The sequence below is a fragment of the Durio zibethinus genome, chromosome 22 (assembly GCF_047325235.1).
Source record: "Durio zibethinus cultivar Kanyao isolate XHJ-2024 chromosome 22, ASM4732523v1, whole genome shotgun sequence".
Lineage (NCBI taxonomy): Eukaryota > Viridiplantae > Streptophyta > Magnoliopsida > Malvales > Malvaceae > Durio > Durio zibethinus.
The window spans coordinates 19,674,823-19,698,280 of record NC_143183.1 but is presented as its reverse complement, the minus strand read 5'-3'; the positions used below and the strand labels follow the sequence as shown (position 1 = coordinate 19,698,280).

Sequence of the window (23,458 nt, the reverse complement as noted above, 5' to 3'; positions counted from 1 at the left end):
AAATTTTAAAATTTTAACAAAAATCATATTTTTAAAATAAAAACATAATAGATATTGAAACTTTATTTTTGAAATTTTAAAATTTTAACAAAAATCATATTTTTAAAATAAAAACATAATAGATATTGAAACTTTATTTTTAAAATTTTAAAATTTAATAAAAATCACACTTTTGAAAGAAAAATATAATCTTTATTGGTACTCATAATAAAATTAAAATAAAACGTAAAATATTTTTATTTAATATTATTACATATATAATTTAAAATATATTTATTTAATATTATTACATTTATAATTTGTTTTAAGTCTTAAAACCCCTAAAAAAGGAGTTTATCATCCCCAACTTCCAAGTTGATTTTGCCGTGAAAGTCAATCTGCATATTTTCTTTATACATGGACAATCAATGTAAGGATAATAATTAAGATTATAAAATTATATTTATTGAAAATATTAAAAAAATAATTTTTAAAATTATTTAATTTTAACGAAAACAAAATATAATGTATTATGAATGTTACGTATTATTCATGTGTTATCAATAATAATATAATAAAATATTTTATTAGATAATTTTTTAATTTTTAAAATTAAATACAAAAATTTTACTTTCTCTAATTTAAGAAAATCTAAAAATTACAAATTTCTCTTTAATATCATTTTCTCTTAAAATTACTTTATCTATGAAATTTTAAAAGTCCCCGAACCACACCTTAAAATTTAGTACTCTGTTTTAAATTTGTTAGAAAATCTTGATAAGATTTTTTTTTTAATTTATAAGTTGGTTTCTTATAATTTTAAACATGTTTCATTTTCTTTATGTAATTACCTAAGGATTATCAATTTATTTATGTATTGTCAGTTGAATTTTTAAATTTTATGAATAAAATTAAATTTTTATATATTTATTTATTATTTTATTATATTTTAATAAGTTAAGTGGTAACTCTCAAATTTTTTAGTATAATTTAAAATTTTAATGATGATGTATTGAATATTTTATATAATATAATAGTAACTAAACTCTTGGTTTGTTAATGCCAAAGGAGAAAAAGAAAAAGATTTTATGGATTTTAACAAAAAAAGCTAGAATTAAGCAAAAACTCAAGATTAACTCAAAGCAACAATATAAAAAACGATAGAAATCTTCAAAAGCTAATGTTGCAGTTAGGGAAATAAAAATTTAGATAGGATGAAATTTGATTTGATTTTTTTTCGAATGATGCATAATTTATAAATTTTAAAAATCTAATTTAAATTGAAATAAACTCTTCATATGATTCGATTTAATTCGAATTAAAATTTATCGATTTGATTTATTGGTTTTTTAAATTTAAATTTAAATTTAAAATTTTTTATTATTTTAATAAGAATTTTTAATATATTTAAATTAATTTAAATATAAAATAATTATTTTTATTTTATAAAAATTTTAAAAATATAAAAATTAATAAAAATACATAATTTAGTTTAGTTCAATTATTTTTTTATTTATCAATCCGAAATTCAAATCAAACTTAATATATATTTAATATTCAAACTTAAACCAAATCGAATAAAAAAAATCAAATCAAATTAAATAAAACATTATAATTTCTAAATCATTTTTTTTTTTATCTATAATTGCAGTGCACACAATATTGATATTGGGATGATATGTAAGAGGGGCTAGCATGAAAATTCTTTTCAAAATGATCTTTTTCATGAAGTTATAAATAAAATAATAAAAGTTTTGAAGAAATTTCTTTCTTTTTTTATTTTTTTTTTTGGAAAAATAAAAAATTTTCCTAGACAAAGAGTGTCCCCATATCAAGTTGGTGACATAGATTGTTAAAATTTGCCAAACCCTCAAATTTTATATGTTTTGAATTGGGTAGACAATCTTGATATGGTGTTTTTCTTTGTTTTAAGTTGGCTTTTGATGTTGTTGCCATCCATTTTCTTTATGTAATAAATTATTAGTTGGTAAATAGGGAAAAGGCTAAGCCAAAATTTCTCTATTTTATCTTATATCAATATGACTAAAATGGAAATATAGGCTTTTTCTCTTCAAAAAAGAAAAAAGAAAAAAAAATAAAATGTTAAAATATCTAAGTTCTTTTAAAATAGAATATATGTATTTTAAATTAAACATTTGAATCAAAATATTCAAAACTTTAAATATATATTTTAAAATTTTAAATATATATTTTGAGTTTAAATTAAAATAAAAATATTTTTATTAAATTTTATATCTCAAACTCGAACTTAAAAATTTTTATCGAAAATTCAACTCGAATAAAATCAAATTCGTGAATTAAATGAATAGTCCAACCTTCTATAAATATATCTAAAAGGAGGCAAAATTATTGATATAAAAGTGATGAAACAAATGACAATCAAATTATTACAAAACCCTTACAAAGAAAATTATTTTACACCATATTATATCTTGCACCAAAGCAAATAAAAGCCAGACTCTTTTCATTGTGCATATACTTCAATGGAGTTTATGCATGAAGGATACTTTAAAATTATTATATTAATAATAATTATTATTATTAAATAAATATTAACATTGATTTTTTTTAAATGATTCTTGATTTTTTGAACTTTGAAGTGAAAAACAAAAATTTTTCATGCAAAATTTGGATGAGACTGAAAATATATCATTGTTGGGAATGATGAAAGAAAAAAAAAAAAAAAACAAGAATATTCACAAAATCCATCATCTTTGCATAATACTCTATAATATTCCTTAAAGGACCACTTCTCAAGGAATCACTACTTTGCATAAAAATTAGAGGTTAAAAAGAAAAAAAAAAAAAAAAAAACCTTTTGAAATCCCACTCTTAAATGAGATGAATTAATTATTTGAGTTAAATTTTAAATTTGAAAAAATAATATTTGCCACTTTATTTCTTTTTAATATAACATCTAAATATGTCCTAAAAATAGATATATGCCATCAATTTTTTTATTATATGTAAATAAATTTATAATATTATTTTGTTGTAAATGAAATTATAAAATTATAAAATTAAGTAATTAAGTTTAATTTCGTTAAATAAGATTAACAGTAATTTGTATTATATAATCTTACATGAAAAATAACAAGTAAAATAATATTTTTGTGAAATAATGACATGCCATTTGAATTACAAAAAATCTTAATATCCAAATATGTCATCAATCTTTTATATAGAATTGATATAAATTCTCAATTTTTTATTAAATTTTATTTATTTTTTATAAGTATATGCTACTTATTAGTGTTAATCATCTTAAAAAAGATTAATATCCAACGTAGAATTAGGTAAAAGTTGAGAATTTAAGATTAAATTTAATTTATCGAAAAGATTAAAAAAAAAAGTAGCATCTTTTTTGGCCCTTTTTTTGTTAACTTTGGACCACTTATATGAAATTTTTTGGGCTCAACTCAATGCCTAAAACGGGCCGTTTTGAGCAGCAGCCCAAATCAAGCCCAGAGGCGGAGCCTCGGAGCCTTATTTTTATTTTTATTTTTGTTCCATTTCTTAAGTTTCCTTGTATCTACTTCTAGGTTTTCCTTAGAAACAAACAGAAAAATCTAGACGCAAAAAATAAAACAAAAAATTTAAACTAATTATAATTAAAACGTATTCATTAACAAACAAATTCAAAACCTAACTCCTTTGCCCACTATTTTTGAATCAAAGGGAAGAATCTTTCTTTGCCAAAGTTTTTTTTTTCTTTTTATTTTTAAAATTTGTTTATTACATTCCGAGAAATTTTGAAGTTTGAAAATCTTCGAAATTAAACGATGAGAGATTCTTCATTATGGGCCGAAGATTTGAACATGCCATCAACTTCTAGCTCGCGAAGGCCCAGGTAAAGATTTCATGCCAATCAATTTTGCGCTTATTTTCCTTTTTTTTTTTAGGTGAATTGGATTTGGATTTGAATTTTAATGCTTTTTTTTTTTTATTCTGATGGTGAGGATTCGGATAGATTTTGGGGGATTTTGATGTAAATTTAGGATTTTGTTCGGTAAGAATAAGTTGATTAGGAAATGTGATTGAATTTGGGATTTGGATTTGTTTTGCATGTTGAATTTTGAATTCTTCAGTTGTTTTGTTCTGGGTTTTCAATTAATTTTTGAATTAAAATAGATTTTTGTGGTGGTTAAAAAAAATTTATAGACATTTTTATGCTATTTTTCTAATCTAATGAATAAAATGTAAAACAAAGGTTATTTTTTGAATGTTTATTAATTGTCAAGAAAATTCAAGCAATTCAGATAAAATAGTGCTATGGTCAAATGATGAATTTTTTAATGTTTATGTTTTTTATTGCAGTAGCAATGTCTTTCAATTATTGGCACAAAGAGAAGTTTCTCCACGATCAAAACGGTCATCAAGAAAACTATGGGGAGAAGAGTCAAAGAACCGTCTTGATTCCTTTGGACCAACTTGTCAAGCTGCAAGAGATGTTAGACGTGATCTTCTTTCCTGGTAATACCATTCTTTTACAATATCTTTCACATTTTTGTAAGTAGGAACTACTGATTTTTCTCTTTTACTTTGTGGTCCATTCTTTTTGTTGGCATGTGTGATTCATAGAATTGTGTTCCTACTTTGTACTAAGGATCCTGATTAATTTTATTGAACTTCAATTATGTTGCAGGGTGGAGGCAGAGTCCTTGCAGCATTTTTCAGCTAAATACTGCCCATTGTTGCCTCCTCCAAGGTCTACTATTGCTGCAGCCTTCAGTCCTGATGGAAAAACACTTGCTTCTACACAGTGAGTTGTCTGTTCCAGTATTTTATTTTCTTTCTAATCAGGCGTCCAGTTCGCCCTAAGATTTGCTACATATTTTAATTGGTTTTTGGTCCTTTTCCTGCAGTGGAGATCATACAGTTAAGATTATTGATTGCCAGACTGGAAGCTGCTTGAAGGTGTTGAGTGGTCATCGCAGGACACCTTGGGTGGTAAGCCTGTCAATTAACTTTTTAACTTTTACACTTATTTAATGTCTACCTGTCACTTTAGCATAATCAAATTGTTCAAAAATTAAGTTTGTATAAAAGGTGGCTACTCAATTATCGGCATGAATCCAAAAGATTACAATTGATTGCTAGAATGCACTACTTCTGATGCTTTCAAGAGTATGTATTTTGTAAATGCATTTTATAGATCTTTGTGTTCAGCACATGAAGATAATGGTATAATTATATATGATTATATTTTTAGCCAATTTACTTGGATCCCTCCTTTTTTCAATGCCTAATGATTTTGCATATGAAATGTTTATGCTAAAGTTCTGCATCAATAATTTGTGCTGCTGGAACTTTTACAGGTTAGATTCCATCCATTGTATCCAGAGATACTTGCAAGTGGAAGTTTGGACCATGAAGTTCGCTTGTGGAATGCAAATACTGCTGAGTGCATAGGATCACGTGATTTCTGTAATTACTCTTGTGGATTCCCCTTTGTAACTTTTCGCACTGAGAATATATGAATTTGTTTATTTTCTGTGTTATTGCTCATTTTTCTTTTCTCCCCGCAGACCGCCCTATTGCGTCTATTGCTTTCCATGCTCAAGGGGAAGTTCTTGCAGTAGCTTCAGGGCATAAGGTGAAGAGGATTGTTCCATTATATATGCAGTTTTTATTTGGATTTTTGTGCAACTGCCCTGACTTTAGAGCTGTCTGTCAGCTATATATATGGCATTACAACAGGAAAGGAGAGACGTCCTCTCCAACTATTATACTGAAGACACGACGTTCACTTCGAGCTGTACATTTTCATCCATATGCAGCCCCATTTCTTTTGACCGCTGAGGTGAAATTTCAGTCCCATCAAATTGATTATGTACATGAGTCTATTCTCTTATTAATTAGATTTCTGGGCTGATTTGTAGGTCAATGACCTTGATTCATCTGATTCGTCGATGACAGTGGCATCTTCCCCCGGTTACTTGCGTTATCCTCCTCCCACTGTATATTTGGCAGATTCTCATTCTAGTGATCGATCTAATTTGGCAAATGAACTACCTATCATGTCTTTACCTTTCTTAATATGGCCTTCATTTGCTAGAGATAATGGGAGAACATCTTTGCAGCATACTGATGGTGGCATTGGTTCAAATGGTGTGCATCAGAGAGGTAATCAATCTGCCTCAGTACGACTTCTGACCTATTCAACTCCAACCGGGCAGTATGAACTTCTGTTGTCTCCTATTGAACCAAATGGTTCTTCTTCATTGCCAGAAGAAACAGGAGCCAATCCTTTACCAAGTGAGATGGAAACTGATGTTTACCATTCTGCAATGGAGCCCATGGAGACAATGGAAAGAAGTAATCAGTTTTTCCCTTTTGGTGATCCAACCTCGTGGGAGTTGCCTTTCTTGCAAGGATGGTTAATCGGTCAGAGCCAAGCTGGCCAGTGCAATATGCGTTTGGCTACTAGTGGTGGTCATGAAAATTCACTTCCAGGTGGTGAAACGGGAAGTTCTGCTTCGGTAGCTTCTTCAGGTATGGCCACCAATGTTAGCCAATCGAGAATTGCTGGAAGATCAAGTTCAAGGCATCGTTCTTCACGTTCTCGCGTGATGTCCTCAAGTGGAACTGGTGAAGCTGGTTATAGCAACATCATGCATGATGGTAGTGATCCTCAACCTGCTGTAAGCAGAATTCAGTCTGAACTTGCCACATCTCTAGCAGCGGCAGAACTACCTTGCACTGTGAAACTTAGAATATGGCCACATGATATGAAAGATCCTTGTGCATTCCTTGATCCTGACAGATGTCGCTTGACTATTCCACATGCTGTGCTTTGTAGGTGTGTTCTTTACTGCTCTAGTTTTATGAAAACCTTTTAGATTTTCATTCTTTCTTATCTAAGAATCCTATGCATCTGGAGAGCCACATTTTATATTAATTCTTCTATTTCCTGGTCCAGTTTTGATCAGGTAGTATTTCAGATTCATCTAATCAATAGTGAAAGAACTAATCTCCTTTTGTTATCTTGTCACTGTTATGTTCTTACGTATGCTGCAAGATATCACTGATGCATCTTTTTCAAACTGTTGGCATCTGACAACATAATTGCAGTGAAATGGGTGCACACTTTTCACCTTGTGGGAGATTTTTAGCGGCCTGTGTCGCCTGTGTGCTTCCTCATTTGGAAGGTGATGCTGGTGTTCAGAGCCAGCTTAATTCTGATGTCACTGGAGCTGCAACATCCCCCACACGACACCCGATTTTGGCTCATCGAGTTATGTATGAGCTTCGTATATATTCACTTGAGGAGGCCACGTAAATCTCAAACATCTTAAAATCTATGTTCTTATTCCTACCTTTACTTTTTTCTGCTTAAAGTTTGTGTAGTATCCTTTCATAATCTTGATGCTTTTTTCTTTCTGTAGATTTGGGTTGGTGCTTGCTTCACGGGCAATAAGAGCTGCTCACTGCCTAACATCTATTCAGGTCCAACCCCCTCCCTTTGCCCTTTTCTTATATTTTATGCTTTCTTCTTTTGATACTTCTAGAGAAATATTAGTTAATTTCAAGCATTAAGCCCTAGTTATATGTGTGATCTTGAAAATAAATACTGAATCCTTTCTCTGCTGGAATCCTGGTGGTCTTCATGAAAGCTATGGTGTATTTTATTTTATTTTTTCACCTTTTTCAATGGTTTTGAGCTATGTGAATCTTCAGCTGCAATAAGACTGCCATTCACATGGATGAGCATAGTTAGCTTATAGCAGAATATGAGTTGTAGTCTGGTTTCTAGGACGTCATCCAATGAACTCGGTATATTGGGATTTGTGGAATTTAGTGCCATGGAGTGTCCATTCATGTTTAGAAGGCATCTGCATGCTGCAGTATGTGATGCCTGAGACAGCCTTTATACTTTTTTTAGTTGGATGTTTTCAAAGTTTTAATTTCTGTATTCTTTTCTTTTTTTTTTTAATTTGCAGTTTTCACCCACATCAGAGCATATATTACTTGCCTATGGTCGTCGTCACAGCTCACTTCTCAAAAGTGTGGTAATCGATGGAGAGAACACAGTGCCCATTTACACCATTCTGGAGGTAAAAAACGTGTGATTTCCTCTATCTTTGCATTTATAGTTCTGGACTTCTGGTTGCCTCGGTTTTTTTTGTTAATGTTATTGAGAATTGGTTACTGCTAGATGTTGAAAGGCATTTTTAATATTTCATGCGTGTCCTCAGTGTTATCTGCTCAACTCTAATGCTTGTGTTTCTGATGAGCCCCTATTCTGTATGGAACAATTGTATCTGTTTGTGGTTTTGTTTTAAGAGGATAAAATTCCTCTATCACGTTTACTTGAATTTGATGAAATTGTTGTACTTCTTCATTACTCAGGTTTACAGAGTTTCTGATATGGAGCTAGTGAGAGTTCTTCCAAGTGCAGAGGATGAGGTAAATGTAGCTTGCTTTCATCCTTCTGTTGGAGGTGGCCTTGTGTATGGAACAAAGGTCAGCATTTGATATGTCAATTAATCTTCATATTTTTCTTTTGCTACTAATTCTTGTTTTTCTATATGCGGCTAACTAATTGTTCTAAATTTCTGAATTTTGCAATGTAGGAAGGGAAGCTAAGGATTCTCCAGTACACTAGTTCTAATGGTGTAAATGATAACACATCCAGTTTTCTTGATGACAATATGCTGGAGGCAGGAGGCCCAAGTTTACAGGTTTATTTTCTTGGATCCCTTTTGAGTTTTTCCTTTTATTTGCAATTTCTCTACTGCAAAATACTATCACTTATCACTATAAAGTTGGGTTTTGTATCCTTTATGTTTTGGAATATTTTAAATATTTTTAAATAATGGATAAAATTGCTTGTGATCCTTTTCAGTATGTTTGGATTGAGGGGAGGGCAAGGAAAGGAAAGTAAAGAAAAGCAAAGGAAACAAAACCCCCCTCCCCTTGTTTGGATAAATTTTTAATTTAAAGAAAGGGAAAGAGGTGGAAACCAAATAACATTTGGTTTTCCTTGTAAACTCAATTTTTTTAATACCTCAATTTGGAAGAAAAGCTAGGGAAAGGAAAGTTGAAATTTTTTTTTTATAAAAAGATTATTATATCTATCTTTTTATTAATACTAAAAACCTAATAGAAAAAACCTAAGCAGATCACAATCATCCTGTAATTTTTTCAAAGCTATCTCTTTTTTCAAGTAAGTTTCACATATTTCTTTCAATATAAAAACCATTGATATAGTAGCAATTGTGAGGCCAAATAAGATAGCAAACATATCATGATCGATGAGTGCTCTAAAATTATAGGCAATGAAAGGTTATAATTGGAAAAAATTATTATAATGAATCATTTCCTTTCTTTTTCACTTTTTATCCAAACAATGGTTGTTAGAATTTCTTTCCTTTTCTTTCCTTTATTAATTTTAATTATCCAAACAAAGAGTTACATGTATCTTTTCCTTTCCTTTAAAAAACTTTATTTTTCTTTCCTTTCCTTTCCTTTTCTTTTCTTTGTTAAAATTTATCCAAACATAGCGTTATGTTTTGGAATATTTTAAATATTTTTAAATAATTGATAAAATTGCTTGTGAGAGTGCTAATATCTTCCTTTCTTTTTTCTTTGGGAACATATGAGTGAGACTCTTTTACACTTAAAAAGATTGTTTAAACACAAAAATACCAATCTTTGGATCACTTGAACTCATCGTGTTTGTTGTAAACTATTTTCTTTTTGGTGATTCTGCTTTTTGTGAACTTGGAAAGGCATAAAACAGGTGGAATCATCAGACTTGTTCCTGTTTAGGATTGATCAACATGTGGTTGGGGAGCTAATGAATTAGTGATATCTGGTCAAGGGTTTGTAAATGTGTGCAATGGTTTGTGGAATATAAAGTTCAAGAAATAAGAGATCTGCTATCCATATGTTTGCTATGAAATTGGAGTGAAAACATAGAAATTAAGGTCATGTTCGGTGCATAGGATAATAAATAGGATAGAATGATAATTATTATATATTATATGTGGTTTGTATCTAAAGAAAGGGATAGAGCTACAAGGATGATTAATCTTCCCAAAATGGATAAGATTATTTTTAATCTATGGGATTGAACTTACATGTGCCATTATATTGTTAAAAATTATATCAATAATTTCATCGTATAAATTTTAAGGAAAGATAATTTTAACCAATAAATAAATTATTCTATCCTAATTTTTACACACATCAAACACAAGATAGGATGACATTATTTAATATAATCCTATTCATAATATCATCTTATCCTATCCAATCATAATCTTGTATACTAAACACATCCTAAGATCCTTTGCTTAGAAGAGCTAAAAATTTTGATAAAACTTTTATCAAGTTGATTTTTTATCATTTTAAGAGGGAAAAAACTAAAAATGTTCCTGTCTCTTACTCAATTAGAAGTTTATGCTAAGCTTTGTTTTATTCTCCTTTTGGGGAGGGAGTAGGCTATTATACATGGTCTTTGTTATAAGTGCTACTTTGTCCCGATGAAAACAAAATCTTTTTCCTCTCTAAACAAATTGAAGTGTTATTTCTTTTTCATATCTTTTTAGTTTGCCAGATATTTTGAGTGTCTGATACAAACACTGCCGGACTGATTTTCTATTATTGGGATTATTCGGTCCTTATCTTTTGTAGAATGATTGAGATGTCGCAGAGTTTATCTGTTCGTCTTTCTTATCATATTTTTTAAATTAACATAATTTTTTCTTTTGTTGTAGGTCCCAACATATGCTTTAGAATGCTAGTGACCAAAAAAGCCCGTTCAGTTGACTAGTAGCTCGGCTTCGATGGTTGGTTTCTTCCTTTCTCATTTTCTAAAAGAATGAAAAAATTTCAACCAAATCTCTCTCTTTGATACATCTTTGAAATTTTGAAAATGTTCCTTTTAGATTTTGCTTAATTCAACTAAGTAGGATCAGTTCAAGTATAAGACAAAAATTTGAGAAAAAATAGCCCTTATTTTGTTTCACATTTAATATCTTTCACTCTGTTAACATTTCTGGATAACATTGAGGAGTGAAGTTATGAAAAGTGAATGCATTGAGGTATTTTACTAAAATTTATACCCATTAAGAAATAAAAGTGAACAAAAACAAAGTTGATTTATACTGATCAACTTAGGTTCTTTTTGTTTTATGCTTTTTTCAGTAGAAAGCAAAAAGTAAAAAAACAAAAAATTAAAATGAACCAAAGATGAGACAAATAACAAAAAGCAAAAGGTAAAAACATAAATCATACGGAGCATTAGTTATTCATTTGATCTATATTTGCTTGTTTGCATCAGATTTGATCCCTAGCCATGTTTCTAAGTAATAAAACATTTGCTATTTCTGTGTCATTATGCTTCAGGATAACATCTTGGCATTCTGCTCGCGAATTTTTTGCAGCTAGTCGCTGAATGATGATTATTCAATCCCATATGGCTGTGAACTACTCATACACTTCTTTCCTCTGTAAAGTTTCTCACCTGGTTTTTAGATGCAAGCACAATCTTGTATTTCTATTTGTTTTTCCTTAGATATGTGTGTTTACATGGTAGAAATTGATCTAACTTGAACAAGGCAAGTGGAGATAAGAATGATGGTGTTGTATCTACTTGTTCAGGTTTAAATGGAAAATTGTTGGAAACGCTCTTGGGTTTGATGTCTTGTTTATTGACATAAACAGATTTGGTGAATATGATTTAGTTTCTAGATTTGCACCTTTGTTGTAATGAATTCTAATTCTTATTCAGATGCAGAGTCTGTTTTTGCTCATGATTGATGGTGCTCAGTGAAGTGAAAGAACATGGTACATGACTAGTATCAGCTTCTGCAATCTTCAAGACAATAAATTCAACAAGGTAAAACATGTTCCACAAGAGTTCAGCTAACAGTGCCATTATTTCTCTTCAACCTCTTAACTCCACTTGTAACTTGACCGTGATTATGCTGAATCAAATCTTGCCTCCTAAAATCCCATTGCAAGACAGCAATACAGGACTAACCTTGAAGGCAGCTACAGAAACTATCCATCCATTCCTCTTCTTTTTTCTTCTTTCTCTTCTCTTCTTCCGTCTTTATCACAAATCCTAATTCATTAAAACTCTTATCTTATACATTGTGAAAATGTACACCCAAAATGTAAAAAAAAAATTCAATCCCATATATACGATGTGTTTTACATTGTATAAATGTTAACATAGAATGTAAAAAAAAAAAAAAAAAATCAATCCCATACACAGTATATTTTTTAAAACATATCACTTGCAATTAGGGATGGCCAGTTAACCCGTCCCCGACGGGTTTCGGCCCGACCCGACCTCACGGGGTCGGGTTTTTTTTTGAAATTCGGGTTTCGGGGTCGGGTCGGGTCGGGTAAAATAAGAAAACAGTCGGGGTCGGGTCGGGGTCGGGTTTGCCTAAAACCCGACCCGACCCGATATTATATAAAAAATTATTTTTTAATTAATTATTTAATTTTTTATTATATATATATATTTATATAATGATATTTTTAAATATTTATATTTAAAAAATAATATTTTATATTTTAAAAAATAATATTTTATTAATTTCGGGTCGGGTCGGGTCGGGTACGGTTGCGTGGTATCGGGGGTCGGGTCGGGTTCGGGTATGAAAAATCAAAAAAATTTTCGGGTAGGGTCGGATTCGGGTTTAATAAAGCTTAAATCGGGTCGGGTTCGGGGTGAGCAAAACCCGCCCCGAACCCGACCCGATGCCAACCCTACTTGCAATAATTATACTTCAATTAATCAATTAAATTTTAGAGTTACATAGAATCTATAAAAATATTATGTAAAATCTATTCTTATAAGTAATGATTTCTTGTATAATTTTATATTATGATTAGATAATTATAAGATTATAGTAAAAAAAATTATAATTAAAATATTATTTTTTTAAATTTTTATCAAATTTATATATAATTTTTACTAAAATTTTAAATTATATAATTTTCGTTTTTTTTAATCATTTTCTTTAAAATTACCAAATTTATTTTTGGATGTTAAAAAATGTTGTATCAGTCTCGTATCTATGCAAATTCCTTAATGATTGTGAAGATGAATAAATCTACACTTCACATATATGATTGATATGGGATGATTTGAGAGAGTCTGACCGGGATTGTTCTTGACGACATTGAACTTATTATTCTTTCAGCAGGCATAACCTGATGATCATATAAGAGTGTTTAGGTTATCAGAAAAAACTATTAATTAAACCATTTTGTGAAGGTGAAATCTTTAGGATTAAGCCATTTTTGGGTTTTTCTCCAAATTGCATAGCTTATTTATATTGCAATCTAAGAATTACTTTCAAGACACAAAAATCTAATAATAATTAATATAAAATTGAAGGATACAATCATGCAAAGTCTAGTTTCATATAATCCATCGCAAACAATTTCCCACAACGAAAATAAATGCATATATATATATATGTATATATTCCTGGTTAATGGCTTCGATGCATATAGAGAAGTTCAAATTCGACTAAATTGAAGCAGCATTAAGAAATTTTAAACCCTAAAAAGTGAAAGGAAGAGAAGAGAAGATGGGAACTTTGGGGTTATTTTAGTTGATGTCGGAGTCATCAAAATCATCTTCGAAGTTGTTGAAGAAATCGGCATCGGCGAGCTTGTTGTCGATAGAGATGGCGCCCTCACCGAAGTTCTCGAGTGGATCAACGTCGTCGACTTCCATGGCTGAGCCTTGATCGTCTGGGTCCACCATGAATCCATCGGCGTTGGCCTCATCTCTCTTTTCAGCTTCTAGTGATTTCTTTTCATTTTAGACACAAAAACGATGTCGCTTTTGCTATTTAAACAAACCCTTTCACAAAACGCAGCGCTTCCCCCCACGCCCCCCTTCTTTTTCATTTTTTCATTGCCAGAGCTTTCCTCTTTAATTGGAAAGATTAAAAAAAAAAAAATCCAAAATTTAAAAAAAAAAATCAAAAAAAAAAATTGAGGCACTAAAATTTACCTTCTAAAAATTCATTTAAAAGTGATTTTTTAAAATTTCTCTAGATCTCTTCCACTTTATCTCATATCTTCATTATAAAATACAAAACTAAAAAATATTATTTTATTTAATTATAATATATTTTATTTTTTATATATTAATAATATCTATATATTTCACTGCTATTTTTTTATTTTTAATTAGTATTTTATTTCATCAAAATGTTCTCAAATAAAAAACATTTATTCAAATAATAAAATTGCCTTTGGCCAAAAAAATAATAAACTTGCAAATGCTAGTATTTTGAATTCATGCTTCATTTCTTTTTCTTTTTTTTTAATTTAAAAAATTTCCCCTTCATTTCCTATTTACTAGTTTCTACTACCGCTTGAAACGATGCCGTAAGACAATTGCCGAGCTATTTTCTCCATTGAAATCACATTATTGATAACGTAAAAACGTGGCAAAATGGGAGGGAAGGAAACAAGGAAGCTCCCAAGGAAATGGAAATGGCAGCAACTCAACGATGTCCTTGTTCTTCCTTCATCTTCTTCACCCAACAACAAAAAACCAACCTCCATAATCTCATTCATTTCCCATTTTGCTCTCTTTCTCACCCTCATTTACGCCGTCGTTTCAGCTCATATGCAGCCAGAGATAGCACCAGCACTAGTAGAAGAAGAAGAAGCAGCAGCAAGTGGGACTCTAATGCTGAGACAATTCGTGCCAAAGGTTTCAACACCCAAAACGAAGACGACGGTGACGAGGATGATGATTATGATGAAGAAACGGCAAGTTCTGGGATTTTGGATGAAGCTATTGATACCATTTGGATTTTGAAGGTACAATCTTTTCTTTGCTTTCTTTAAAATAAAAAATAGATATATTTTTAAAGTTAGAATTTAGAATTTTGGGTTTGGAATATCATATAGGATTTGAATAAATTAGATGATTTTTGGGTGCTTAAATGCTTACAAGTTAAGCAAAGTTAATACTTTTTAGTTGGATTGGATTAAATTTGATGCATTTTTTTAAATATATATTTATCCCATCTTATTATTTCTTTTTATCAATGGAATTAGCTTAATACATCAATAATTTTGCCATTGTTCAATGCAGGTTTTCAAATCCTTTGGTTGGACGCTACCACCAATTTTACTTTCCTTGTTATTTGCTATGGGCCCAAAAGCTTTCCTCATGGCACTATCACTTCCACTTGGGCAGTCAGCCATAACGTTGGCCTACGAAAAGTTATTGGGAAGGTCTCAAAGCAAGCAGAAGCGTAAGGCCAGGGTGAGGAAAAAAACCAAAAGTACATCTAAGAGCACTCTGAAAAAAGTTAAAATGGAGGTAGAGGTACAACAAGACCAAAAGAGCAGAAAGGGGACGAAGGATTATCAATCATGGGTAGTTACTGATGATGGTTCTGTCAATGAAGGTGGAACCAGCCTTGGTGGGTGGGACGAACATGAGCTAGATGGAATGGGATCAATGAGAATGTCATCAACAATGGCAAGTGGCTCAAAAAGGACAACAAAGGAGAAGGGCAAGTTGAGTATGAAAGAAAGTGGAAGTGATGAACTGTTGCTGTTGAGATTATTGATTGCTGTTTTCCCATTTTTAGGTTCTTGGACTAAGTTGTTTTGGTGATCCCATCTAGCAAGCTCTTTCTTACTTTTCATCTCAGATTTCTTGGGTTCATTTTCAACATTTCTATATCAAGGCAATGTAAACACTTATACTGGAAGCGTAATTGAATTTTTGTTGGAGGTGAGGTGAGAGTCAAGAAATGTTACATGATCGAAATGAATCTACACTTTTTCAAATGAAAATAAAACTGTAAAACCTTCAAAGAATGTTAAATGCTCAAAGAATCATCTTCCTTTCCCCAGAAAAAAAATTTGTCATCAAGAAAATAGCTGGGCATTGTTGACATAGCAAGCAGATGCAGAGTCTTGAAGGCAGCCACAAAAACCTTCATCATCCTTTGGAAATGAGTTTGGTAGAGGATGGTCTGGAATCACACCAATCTACATGGAGGAATGAGGCAACAAGAGTTATTGAATGAAAGGGAGGCATAGAGATAGGATAGAGATCAGAAATAAACCTTGTCAATATCATTATGAGCAGGTGTCTCATAACGAGCAACAGTAACAGCCAAGCCAGAGCCATCAGATAGCTGAAAAACCGACTGAATCTTGCTGCAGTGTGGAATGCATGCATTACTCCAGTTAGGTTATAGAATATTGGATGGTGCTTGCATACAATGTAGAAGCAGAAGTAATTACCCTTTCCCGTATGTTGGTTCTCCAAACAGCACGGCACGCTTATTATCTTTCAATGCACCAGCTAAAATTTCACTTGCACTTGCGGTACCCTTGTTCACCTAATGGAAATTCAGATGATGGAATTCTTTGAAGTTTCAGATCCATCTCTCTCACTCTCTCGGACATGCAGAAACAGACAGACATGATAACAGTAGAAAATAGGAAGGACCTTAAAGCAGATTTCGGAATAAGATACATAATTCACATAACAAGCAGAAGATCCAAGAAATAAGTCTAGGATACTAACAGTTTAAAAATGTTTAATAGCAAGACACAAGATAAATCATTTAAAATTTATGAGGAAAAGTTAAAAGGGAGAGTACGTTGAGGTTGGGATGCAGAAAGAATGAAATAAAGTTCTTCGATTTAAGCTCTAGCACAGTCATGAATGTAAGTCCTATGCATCGACAATAATAAACAAGCATACCAGCACAGCTAAGGGTTCTGAAGCTGCTATTGCAGAGCTTCCATCTGTGTCATATATATCTCGAACACCACGATTATCACAAATATACACAATCACGCCTTTGTCTAGCCTGTTTGAAAGAAACTAATGATGATAACTTGTGCCAAGAAACTTGACATGAATAAAAGAACCTTTCAATTTTGATGGTTTTACTTACCAAATCTTGGCAGTTTCAATTCCTTCTGGGAAAAGCCCACCACTGCAGCAAATTTAACCTTTCAGAAAGCCTGTCTTAAGAGCAAGTTTAAAAAATGGACTTTGTTGAAAGCTAATAACCTATTATCACGAAGGTCCAACACAAAGGCATTAACCCTATTACTCCTTAAAGTATCAATTGCTTCCTTGACAGCAGCTACAAGAAATTTACAAAGAGCAACTTCAAATTTTATCATGTGAATAAATTCCTAAAAAACGGTAGAATGTAGAAATCCATAGCTTCAACTCAAATCTTTGACAAAACAAAGGATATTTTCAGTCAATATTTCAACTTACCAGAAGCCTTTTGGTTGAATGATGTTAGCTTAATATAACCAATTCTGGAGTAGTTCTTTTCTGAACTAGGAACCTCGCATAGTCTTGACTTTACAGGATTCAGAGAAACTTTCTCTCGCCTAGAAAGTAGCAATCGCCAGTCAGTCAAACTTAAATCTTTCACACAATAGGTATAAAAAGAAAGAAAGAAAGAAAAGAAAATGTAAATTCTGTCCTACAGAATTACAAGGAACACGACAGGAAACCACGGAATAAAATGTAAAATTCATATCCCAAATTCTAGCTCACTTCATTGGGAAAACAATAATTACAAGTCACGACGGAGAAACACATTATGGATGCTGAACCAATTACTATTAACAGTCCTGGGGACATAGTTTTCTTAAGCATTGATTTCAAATACATCATACGAAATTCAAATGAAACACTTAAACGTACGTGAGAGCCAAGTGCTTTATTTCAGGTCCAGTTCGAATTATTAATTCCACTGAAGTTCCTTCTGGTCCCCTGTACTTTTGTCAAAAAGTTGAGCATAACAGTAAATAACTGAAAAGAATGTATAAATTGACACACAAACAAACACACACACAAGGGAGATGAATGGAAAGATCTCTATCATAATGACTGCTGCATAGATGTTTCTTCAAAATGAAAAAAAAATATATGAAAGCTGATATGGCTTCAAGTGACTTATAAATAGACAGTAACATGCTTACTGCAATCTCTCCGCTGCATCATAAATGTCCATGTTTTTTGTGCTTGTGTTATCTATTTCCAAGATAATATCCCCAGATAAAATGCCAGCCCGATTTGCAGGACCTCCAGGAGCAGCTGAAATAACCACAAGCCCAGCTTGTGATCCTTCAGATCCTGTTGGGTAACCTATCGATAGTCCTACACCTGTAAGAGCCCCTTGAGTTCCAGACTGCCTTCAGAGAAAATATTAACAAATTTTAGGGAAAATGTTATCAACCAAAACATTTCTGGAGAAAACAACAATATTTCAATGTTCAATAATAGCTACCATGTTATTAAGGCTAGAATGCAGAAAGTGAAGACACGATAAGATACAGCCTCATACCCGCAAACTCTTAAACTTCTCAGGCTCTAGAAACCTAGTGAAAGGATCATTCAGTGTGGCAAGCATCTTTCTTATGGCCTTGTCTGCATAGAAATATGCAAACAGAACTTAGAGTAGATCATGTCACTTATAGAATCATTTTTGATTAACTAATTGTAAGGGAGTGATTACAAGGTAATCGTTTAACTAATTCTTACCTTCAGGAATAATTCAACACAAATCTAAAATGCAACATGCAGATGAACATACTATCTCCTAGCATTACTACTACAAAATTGAACGACTGATTAGGTAGACATTTATGAAAATGTTATGAGAGATGAAATAAAAGATTACAAAGTAATCAGCAATAAAGATATGAATATGCAGATTAATCTGGTTGCGGTTTCTCTTTTCTTTTTTTGGTATGTCATTTTGCTTGGGTTACATGTTGCAAACTACCAAACATAAAATGACTGCTAAAAATATCCATATACATGTCTCTTTTCTATTGTTCATTGGTTCATTTCGAAGTGCAGTTTCTCTGTAGCGAAACCAACTTTGTCCATTGAAAGTTTTGTCAACGTATGCCCGGTCTATAGTTCTCCATGCCTCTAAGAAGAGGAGATTCTCTTCAGAGAGGGCCCCTGTACAATAATAAAAAAGAATTAGTACGAAAATCTAACAAAAGAAACGCCCATTTCATGAGACTATACATAAAATAGAACTTACATGATGGTGTGTTGTTAACAGCAACCGAAACTGAAGTAACCAACAGCATAGCAGCAACTATGCAAACAAAAACAACAGAGACATTTTGTCTAATTTTTTCAGAATGACTCACATTTTGAAGACTAATTGTATGTTTTCTAAATCTAAGTGGGCATCCACGACTTATAGCAAAGCAACTAGACTGAGATGAAAAGCTTTTACTCAGCCTGCATAATGGGTAAAACAAGAAGTCATGTTTACAAAATGCATCAGAACTGCCACAACTTCCAGACCCATTAAGATTCGTCCTTATACACAACAAACGAGCTTCAACGATCCTTAATGGAAAAAATTTCCCTGGATGCACCTGCTAGTAATCCATTTGAAAAATAAAAACTAAGAATGGTTTCTCATTACAATTACAATGTCCGTACTCACACATTCATTCAGAAAATTCGGTCAGAACATACTTACTTAGAGAGAAAGAGTCAGGTCCTAGAAATGCAAGGCAAGAATAATTTAATGGAAAAAGAAAAGGTCTTTCATACTCTATGCAATTTCTATTGCCTAGATTAACTTTACACTGATGATCATGTGATCAGAGATCTTTCCAAGCAATACAAATCATTAAAAATAGACAATCAAATAACATAAAGGAGGTAAAAATGCAATAAAAGACAATGATATTGCTTAGCAGAGAACTTCAAGTCATGCTCAGTACATTCCCACCATACAAACTAAACAAAATAAGAACAAAACCCCATCAAAAAGAGAAAAAAATCAGTTTTAAGCCAACCAAAACTACCAAGAAACAGCCAAAGAAATAAACCAAAAAAAAAAAAAAAATCATTCTAATAATATTCTTCAAGAATCAAGAAAAGCTTTCCAACAGTCCAAGTCATAATCTTTCCATCTCAGCCACTCATTTCTCAACCTATAAACTCTAAAGTATGATAAAAACCTTCAAAATTCTACAGAAAAATCAGTAAAGATTGACTCCTTTTCACAACCCAGAATTCAGCAGCGAAGAGCAAAGTAAACGAAAAAAACAAGATTACCTGAGAAACGATGATGGGCTTGAAGTTAAAGTTGAAAGTAGAGGGTTTCTTGGGGTTAGATAAAGTGAAATGAGGATGAGTAGAAGTTGCAGAAGAGGTTGCAAGGACTTCCATGGACAGCCCCACAAAATTCACTCCCTTTTTTTTTTGCTTTCCTTCCCTTATCGTTAATCTTTTGGAGATCATAAAATGGGCCTAAAATGAATGTTAAAATGAATTGGGCCTAAGTTCATTACATTTTGCGGAATCCATCACAGCTAATATTCCAATTCCTTGACCCACTAAATATTGGGCCCTTTTCCTATAGTTGAAATTTTTTTTTTCTCATGGGAACATGGTAGTTAAAAGCTATCTTTATCATTTAGTGTCGAAAAAAAATATATTTCTTTTTATTTAATTAAAACATGTAAAAATAAAATATTAACTTATATATTATACAAAATCTCGAGGTCATGTTTAGTATACAAAATTATAACAGAATAAGATAAGATAATATTATTAATAGTATTAAATTAAATAATATCATTTTATTTTATATTTGATATATATAAAAATTATGATAAAATAATTTATTTATTTGTCAAAATTAATCTTGTTTAAAGTTTATATAATTTAAATTATTGATATAATTTTTAAATGTATAATTGAACATATAAATTTAATCCCATGAATTAAAAATAATACTCTTCACTTGATAAAGATTAAATAATCTAACACCAAAAAAATATTAATCCTCTTTACAATTCTTATCCATATTTTTAAATACAAATCAAATATGATATAAGATAATTATTACCCTAATCTTATTCACATAAAAGCACAAACTAATAAAGAGATATCTTTCCACCAACCCAACTCATCAAATTATAGTAAGACCCAAATTTAGGTTTGATTTGGATTTAACTTCACCCACACCTCGCAGTTTAGTTTCAAAACACTTCAGTAAAATTTAAACGTTAAAATTACTGAGGTAAATTTCATCAAATATAGTATAAAATTTTCATTGAACCTGAAAAAGTTTGGTAAAAATTTTTATCAATCACAATTACAATAATAATTATTATTATTTTTAATTTATTGGAATTAATCTTATCGTGAGTTCATCGAAATAAGTTTTTAATGGTTTTTTTTTTTTTTTTGTTGTAAAAGAGGGCTAGTGCTCTTATAAGGGGAGGGGGGATGGTGGGATAGAACCCACGCCTTAGATAACTTTTAACTGACTTCTTCTTGACCACTAGGTTATGAGGGAAAAGTCTTTTAATGGTGCAAAAGCCAACCATACTCTATGCAATTTCCATTGCCTAGATTAACTTTACACTGATGATCATGTGATCAGAGATCTTTCCAAGCAATACAAATCATGAAAAATTAGACCATCAGATAACATAAAGGAGGTAAAAATGCAATACAAGTCAATGACATTGCTTAGCAGATAACTTCAACTCGTACTCCGTAAATTCCAACCATACAAACTAAACAAAATAAGAACAAAACCCATCAAAAAGAGAAAAAAAAAACTCAGTTTAAAACCAACCAAAACTACCAAGAAACAGCCAAAGAAATAAACAAAAAAAAATTCATTCTAATGATATTCTTCAAGAATCAAGAAAAACTTTCCAACAGTCCAAGTCATAATCTTTCCATCTCAGCCACTCATTTCTCATCTTATGAACTATAAAGTACGATAAAAAGCATTAAATCATTCCCATGAAAACCTTCAAAATTATACAGAAAATCAGTAAAGATAAGACATACTTTTTACAACCCAAAATTCAGCAGTGAAGAGCAGAGTAAACGCAAGAAACAAGATTACCCGAGAAACGATGATAGGCTTCAAGTTGAAGGTGAAAGTAGAGGATTTCTTGGGGTTAGATAAAGTGAAATGAGGATGTGTAGAAGTTGCAGAAGAGCTTGCAAGGACTTCCATGGACAGCCCTACAAAATTCACTTCCTTTCTTTGCTTTTCATTTCTGTTCCTTATCCTTAACCTTTTGGAGATCATAAAATGGGCCGGAATGAGTATTAAAGATGAATTGGGCCTAGATTATTACATTTTGCACAATCCACCACAGCTAATATTGCAATTCCTTGACCCACTAAATATTGGGCCTTTTTACTATCGTTGAGATTATTTTTTTTTTATCACAGGAAGATGGTAGTTAAAAGCTAGCTTTATCATTTAGTTTCGAAAAATAAAATTTTATTTAATTAAAACGTAGTAATTACAACATGTAAAAATAAAAATTAACTTATATATTTTGCAAAATCTTGAGTGCATTAGGCAATATTCAAGTTAATTTATGGAGTAAAATTTAAAATATATCTAATGTCTAGACTACTGTAAAAAATATATTTTTAAAATTGTTTGATAGAAATTTTTATCAACTATAATTACAGTAATTATTATATATTTTTTAATTTTATTAAAATTAATCTTACCGTCCATCAAAATGAATCTTTTATGTTTTATAATATCAATGGTGAAAAAACCAACCATACTTTGGGAGGAGCAATTGACCAAAATTTCAATTCATAATTTTTTACTATTTGATAGTCCTTGAATGCCATAATAGTTCCTGAAATAAAGATTTTTTAATAATGTTGATTCTAACCCCTAAAGAAAACTCTAAGAACTTTTAGATTTTAGCAACAGTCGGTGTTAACAATAGTGAAAAATCATTGCCAATAGCCCATAGTAATGTGATACATGAATAAAGTACTAAAGACTCTTAATTCTAGTAACTAAAGCTCATAATTATTAATAAATAATTGATTCAATCGATTAAAATTATTTTTTTACGAAAAAATTTTAGATTCGAGTGCTATTGTTATCAGTGATCATTTATTGAGATCATTTCAAATATATAATTTACAGTCACATATTTTAAATTATTATATACGGTACATCTTATCTTAATTTAAAAAATTGAACAATTTATTTATCTTAATTTTTTTTTTATTAAAAACAAAAAAAGCTCAAAATTTTGCATCTTCATAAAAAAAAAAAAAAAAGAAAATTGGTGGAGGATATTTCAACTACAGGAAAGATTACAAACTAATATAGTTAAAGCTAGCATGATACTTTTTCTTCAATCCAAAAGCATGAAATTGAGAGCCCATTATCAATTAAGTGCGCCTCAAATATATCTTTTTCATGTAAAGACAGCAACCTTGTTTCATTTTAAAGTTTGAATCAATTTTAATAGTTGATGTTAAATGTTGGCTAACCTTAAACTTGATTTCAAAGCCAAAGACCCTTCAACTTTTAGTGACATAATAGAACAAGTTGGAAAAGTGTAAGGAAATGGATTTAAGAATAGCCTATCCTGCCTTGTTGAGTCTAGGCTTTTACACTCATATCTCTCATTTTTT

The 23,458-nt window shown here is 31.0% G+C and overlaps 3 protein-coding genes and 1 pseudogene across 12 annotated transcripts; 2 read left to right on the top strand and 2 right to left on the bottom strand.

Annotated features, from left to right (window-relative positions):
* Positions 1–3,528: 3,528 nt before the first annotated feature.
* Positions 3,529–11,762, top strand: LOC111306775 (uncharacterized). Of its 7 annotated transcripts, XM_022904679.2 has the most exons (17): positions 3,529–3,850; positions 4,318–4,473; positions 4,646–4,762; positions 4,866–4,950; positions 5,319–5,427; positions 5,529–5,596; positions 5,678–5,803; positions 5,883–5,960; positions 6,084–6,126; positions 6,232–6,802; positions 7,075–7,278; positions 7,389–7,449; positions 7,944–8,057; positions 8,353–8,466; positions 8,577–8,684; positions 10,725–10,796; positions 11,356–11,762. In XM_022904679.2, the coding sequence occupies exons 1-16, from the start codon at positions 3,783–3,785 to the stop codon at positions 10,749–10,751; spliced, it is 2,049 nt and encodes a 682-aa protein (XP_022760414.2). In that variant the 5' UTR covers positions 3,529–3,782; the 3' UTR covers positions 10,752–10,796; positions 11,356–11,762. The 7 variants fall into 7 exon arrangements, with proteins under 7 accessions (XP_022760414.2, XP_089607513.1, XP_022760413.2 ...); XM_089751387.1 differs by having other exon boundaries at positions 6,084–6,802; positions 11,394–11,762; XM_022904678.2 differs by having other exon boundaries at positions 6,084–6,802.
* A 1,578-nt stretch (positions 11,763–13,340) lies between these two features.
* LOC111306778 (small acidic protein 1 pseudogene) lies at positions 13,341–13,764 on the bottom strand (annotated as a pseudogene).
* Positions 13,765–14,439: 675 nt separating this feature from the next.
* LOC111306777 (uncharacterized) lies at positions 14,440–15,746 on the top strand. The gene is made up of 2 exons (XM_022904685.2): positions 14,440–14,814; positions 15,092–15,746. Exons 1-2 carry the CDS (start codon positions 14,476–14,478, stop codon positions 15,620–15,622), a joined length of 870 nt encoding a protein of 289 aa, XP_022760420.2. The 5' UTR covers positions 14,440–14,475; the 3' UTR covers positions 15,623–15,746.
* LOC111306776 (carboxyl-terminal-processing peptidase 2, chloroplastic-like) lies at positions 15,715–22,058 on the bottom strand. 4 transcript variants are annotated; one of them, XM_022904680.2, is made up of 13 exons: positions 21,900–22,058; positions 19,050–19,398; positions 18,815–18,964; positions 18,339–18,421; positions 17,974–18,182; positions 17,696–17,764; positions 17,258–17,376; positions 17,042–17,117; positions 16,923–16,964; positions 16,727–16,835; positions 16,261–16,358; positions 16,080–16,173; positions 15,715–16,002 (listed from the first exon to the last, which is right to left on the bottom strand). In XM_022904680.2, the coding sequence occupies exons 1-13, from the start codon at positions 22,011–22,013 to the stop codon at positions 15,880–15,882; spliced, it is 1,635 nt and encodes a 544-aa protein (XP_022760415.2). In that variant the 5' UTR covers positions 22,014–22,058; the 3' UTR covers positions 15,715–15,879. The 4 variants fall into 4 exon arrangements, with proteins under 4 accessions (XP_022760415.2, XP_022760417.2, XP_022760416.2 ...); XM_022904682.2 differs by having other exon boundaries at positions 19,050–19,395; positions 21,900–22,054; XM_022904681.2 differs by lacking the exon at positions 21,900–22,058 and adding an exon at positions 20,087–20,225.
* Positions 22,059–23,458: the final 1,400 nt, after the last annotated feature.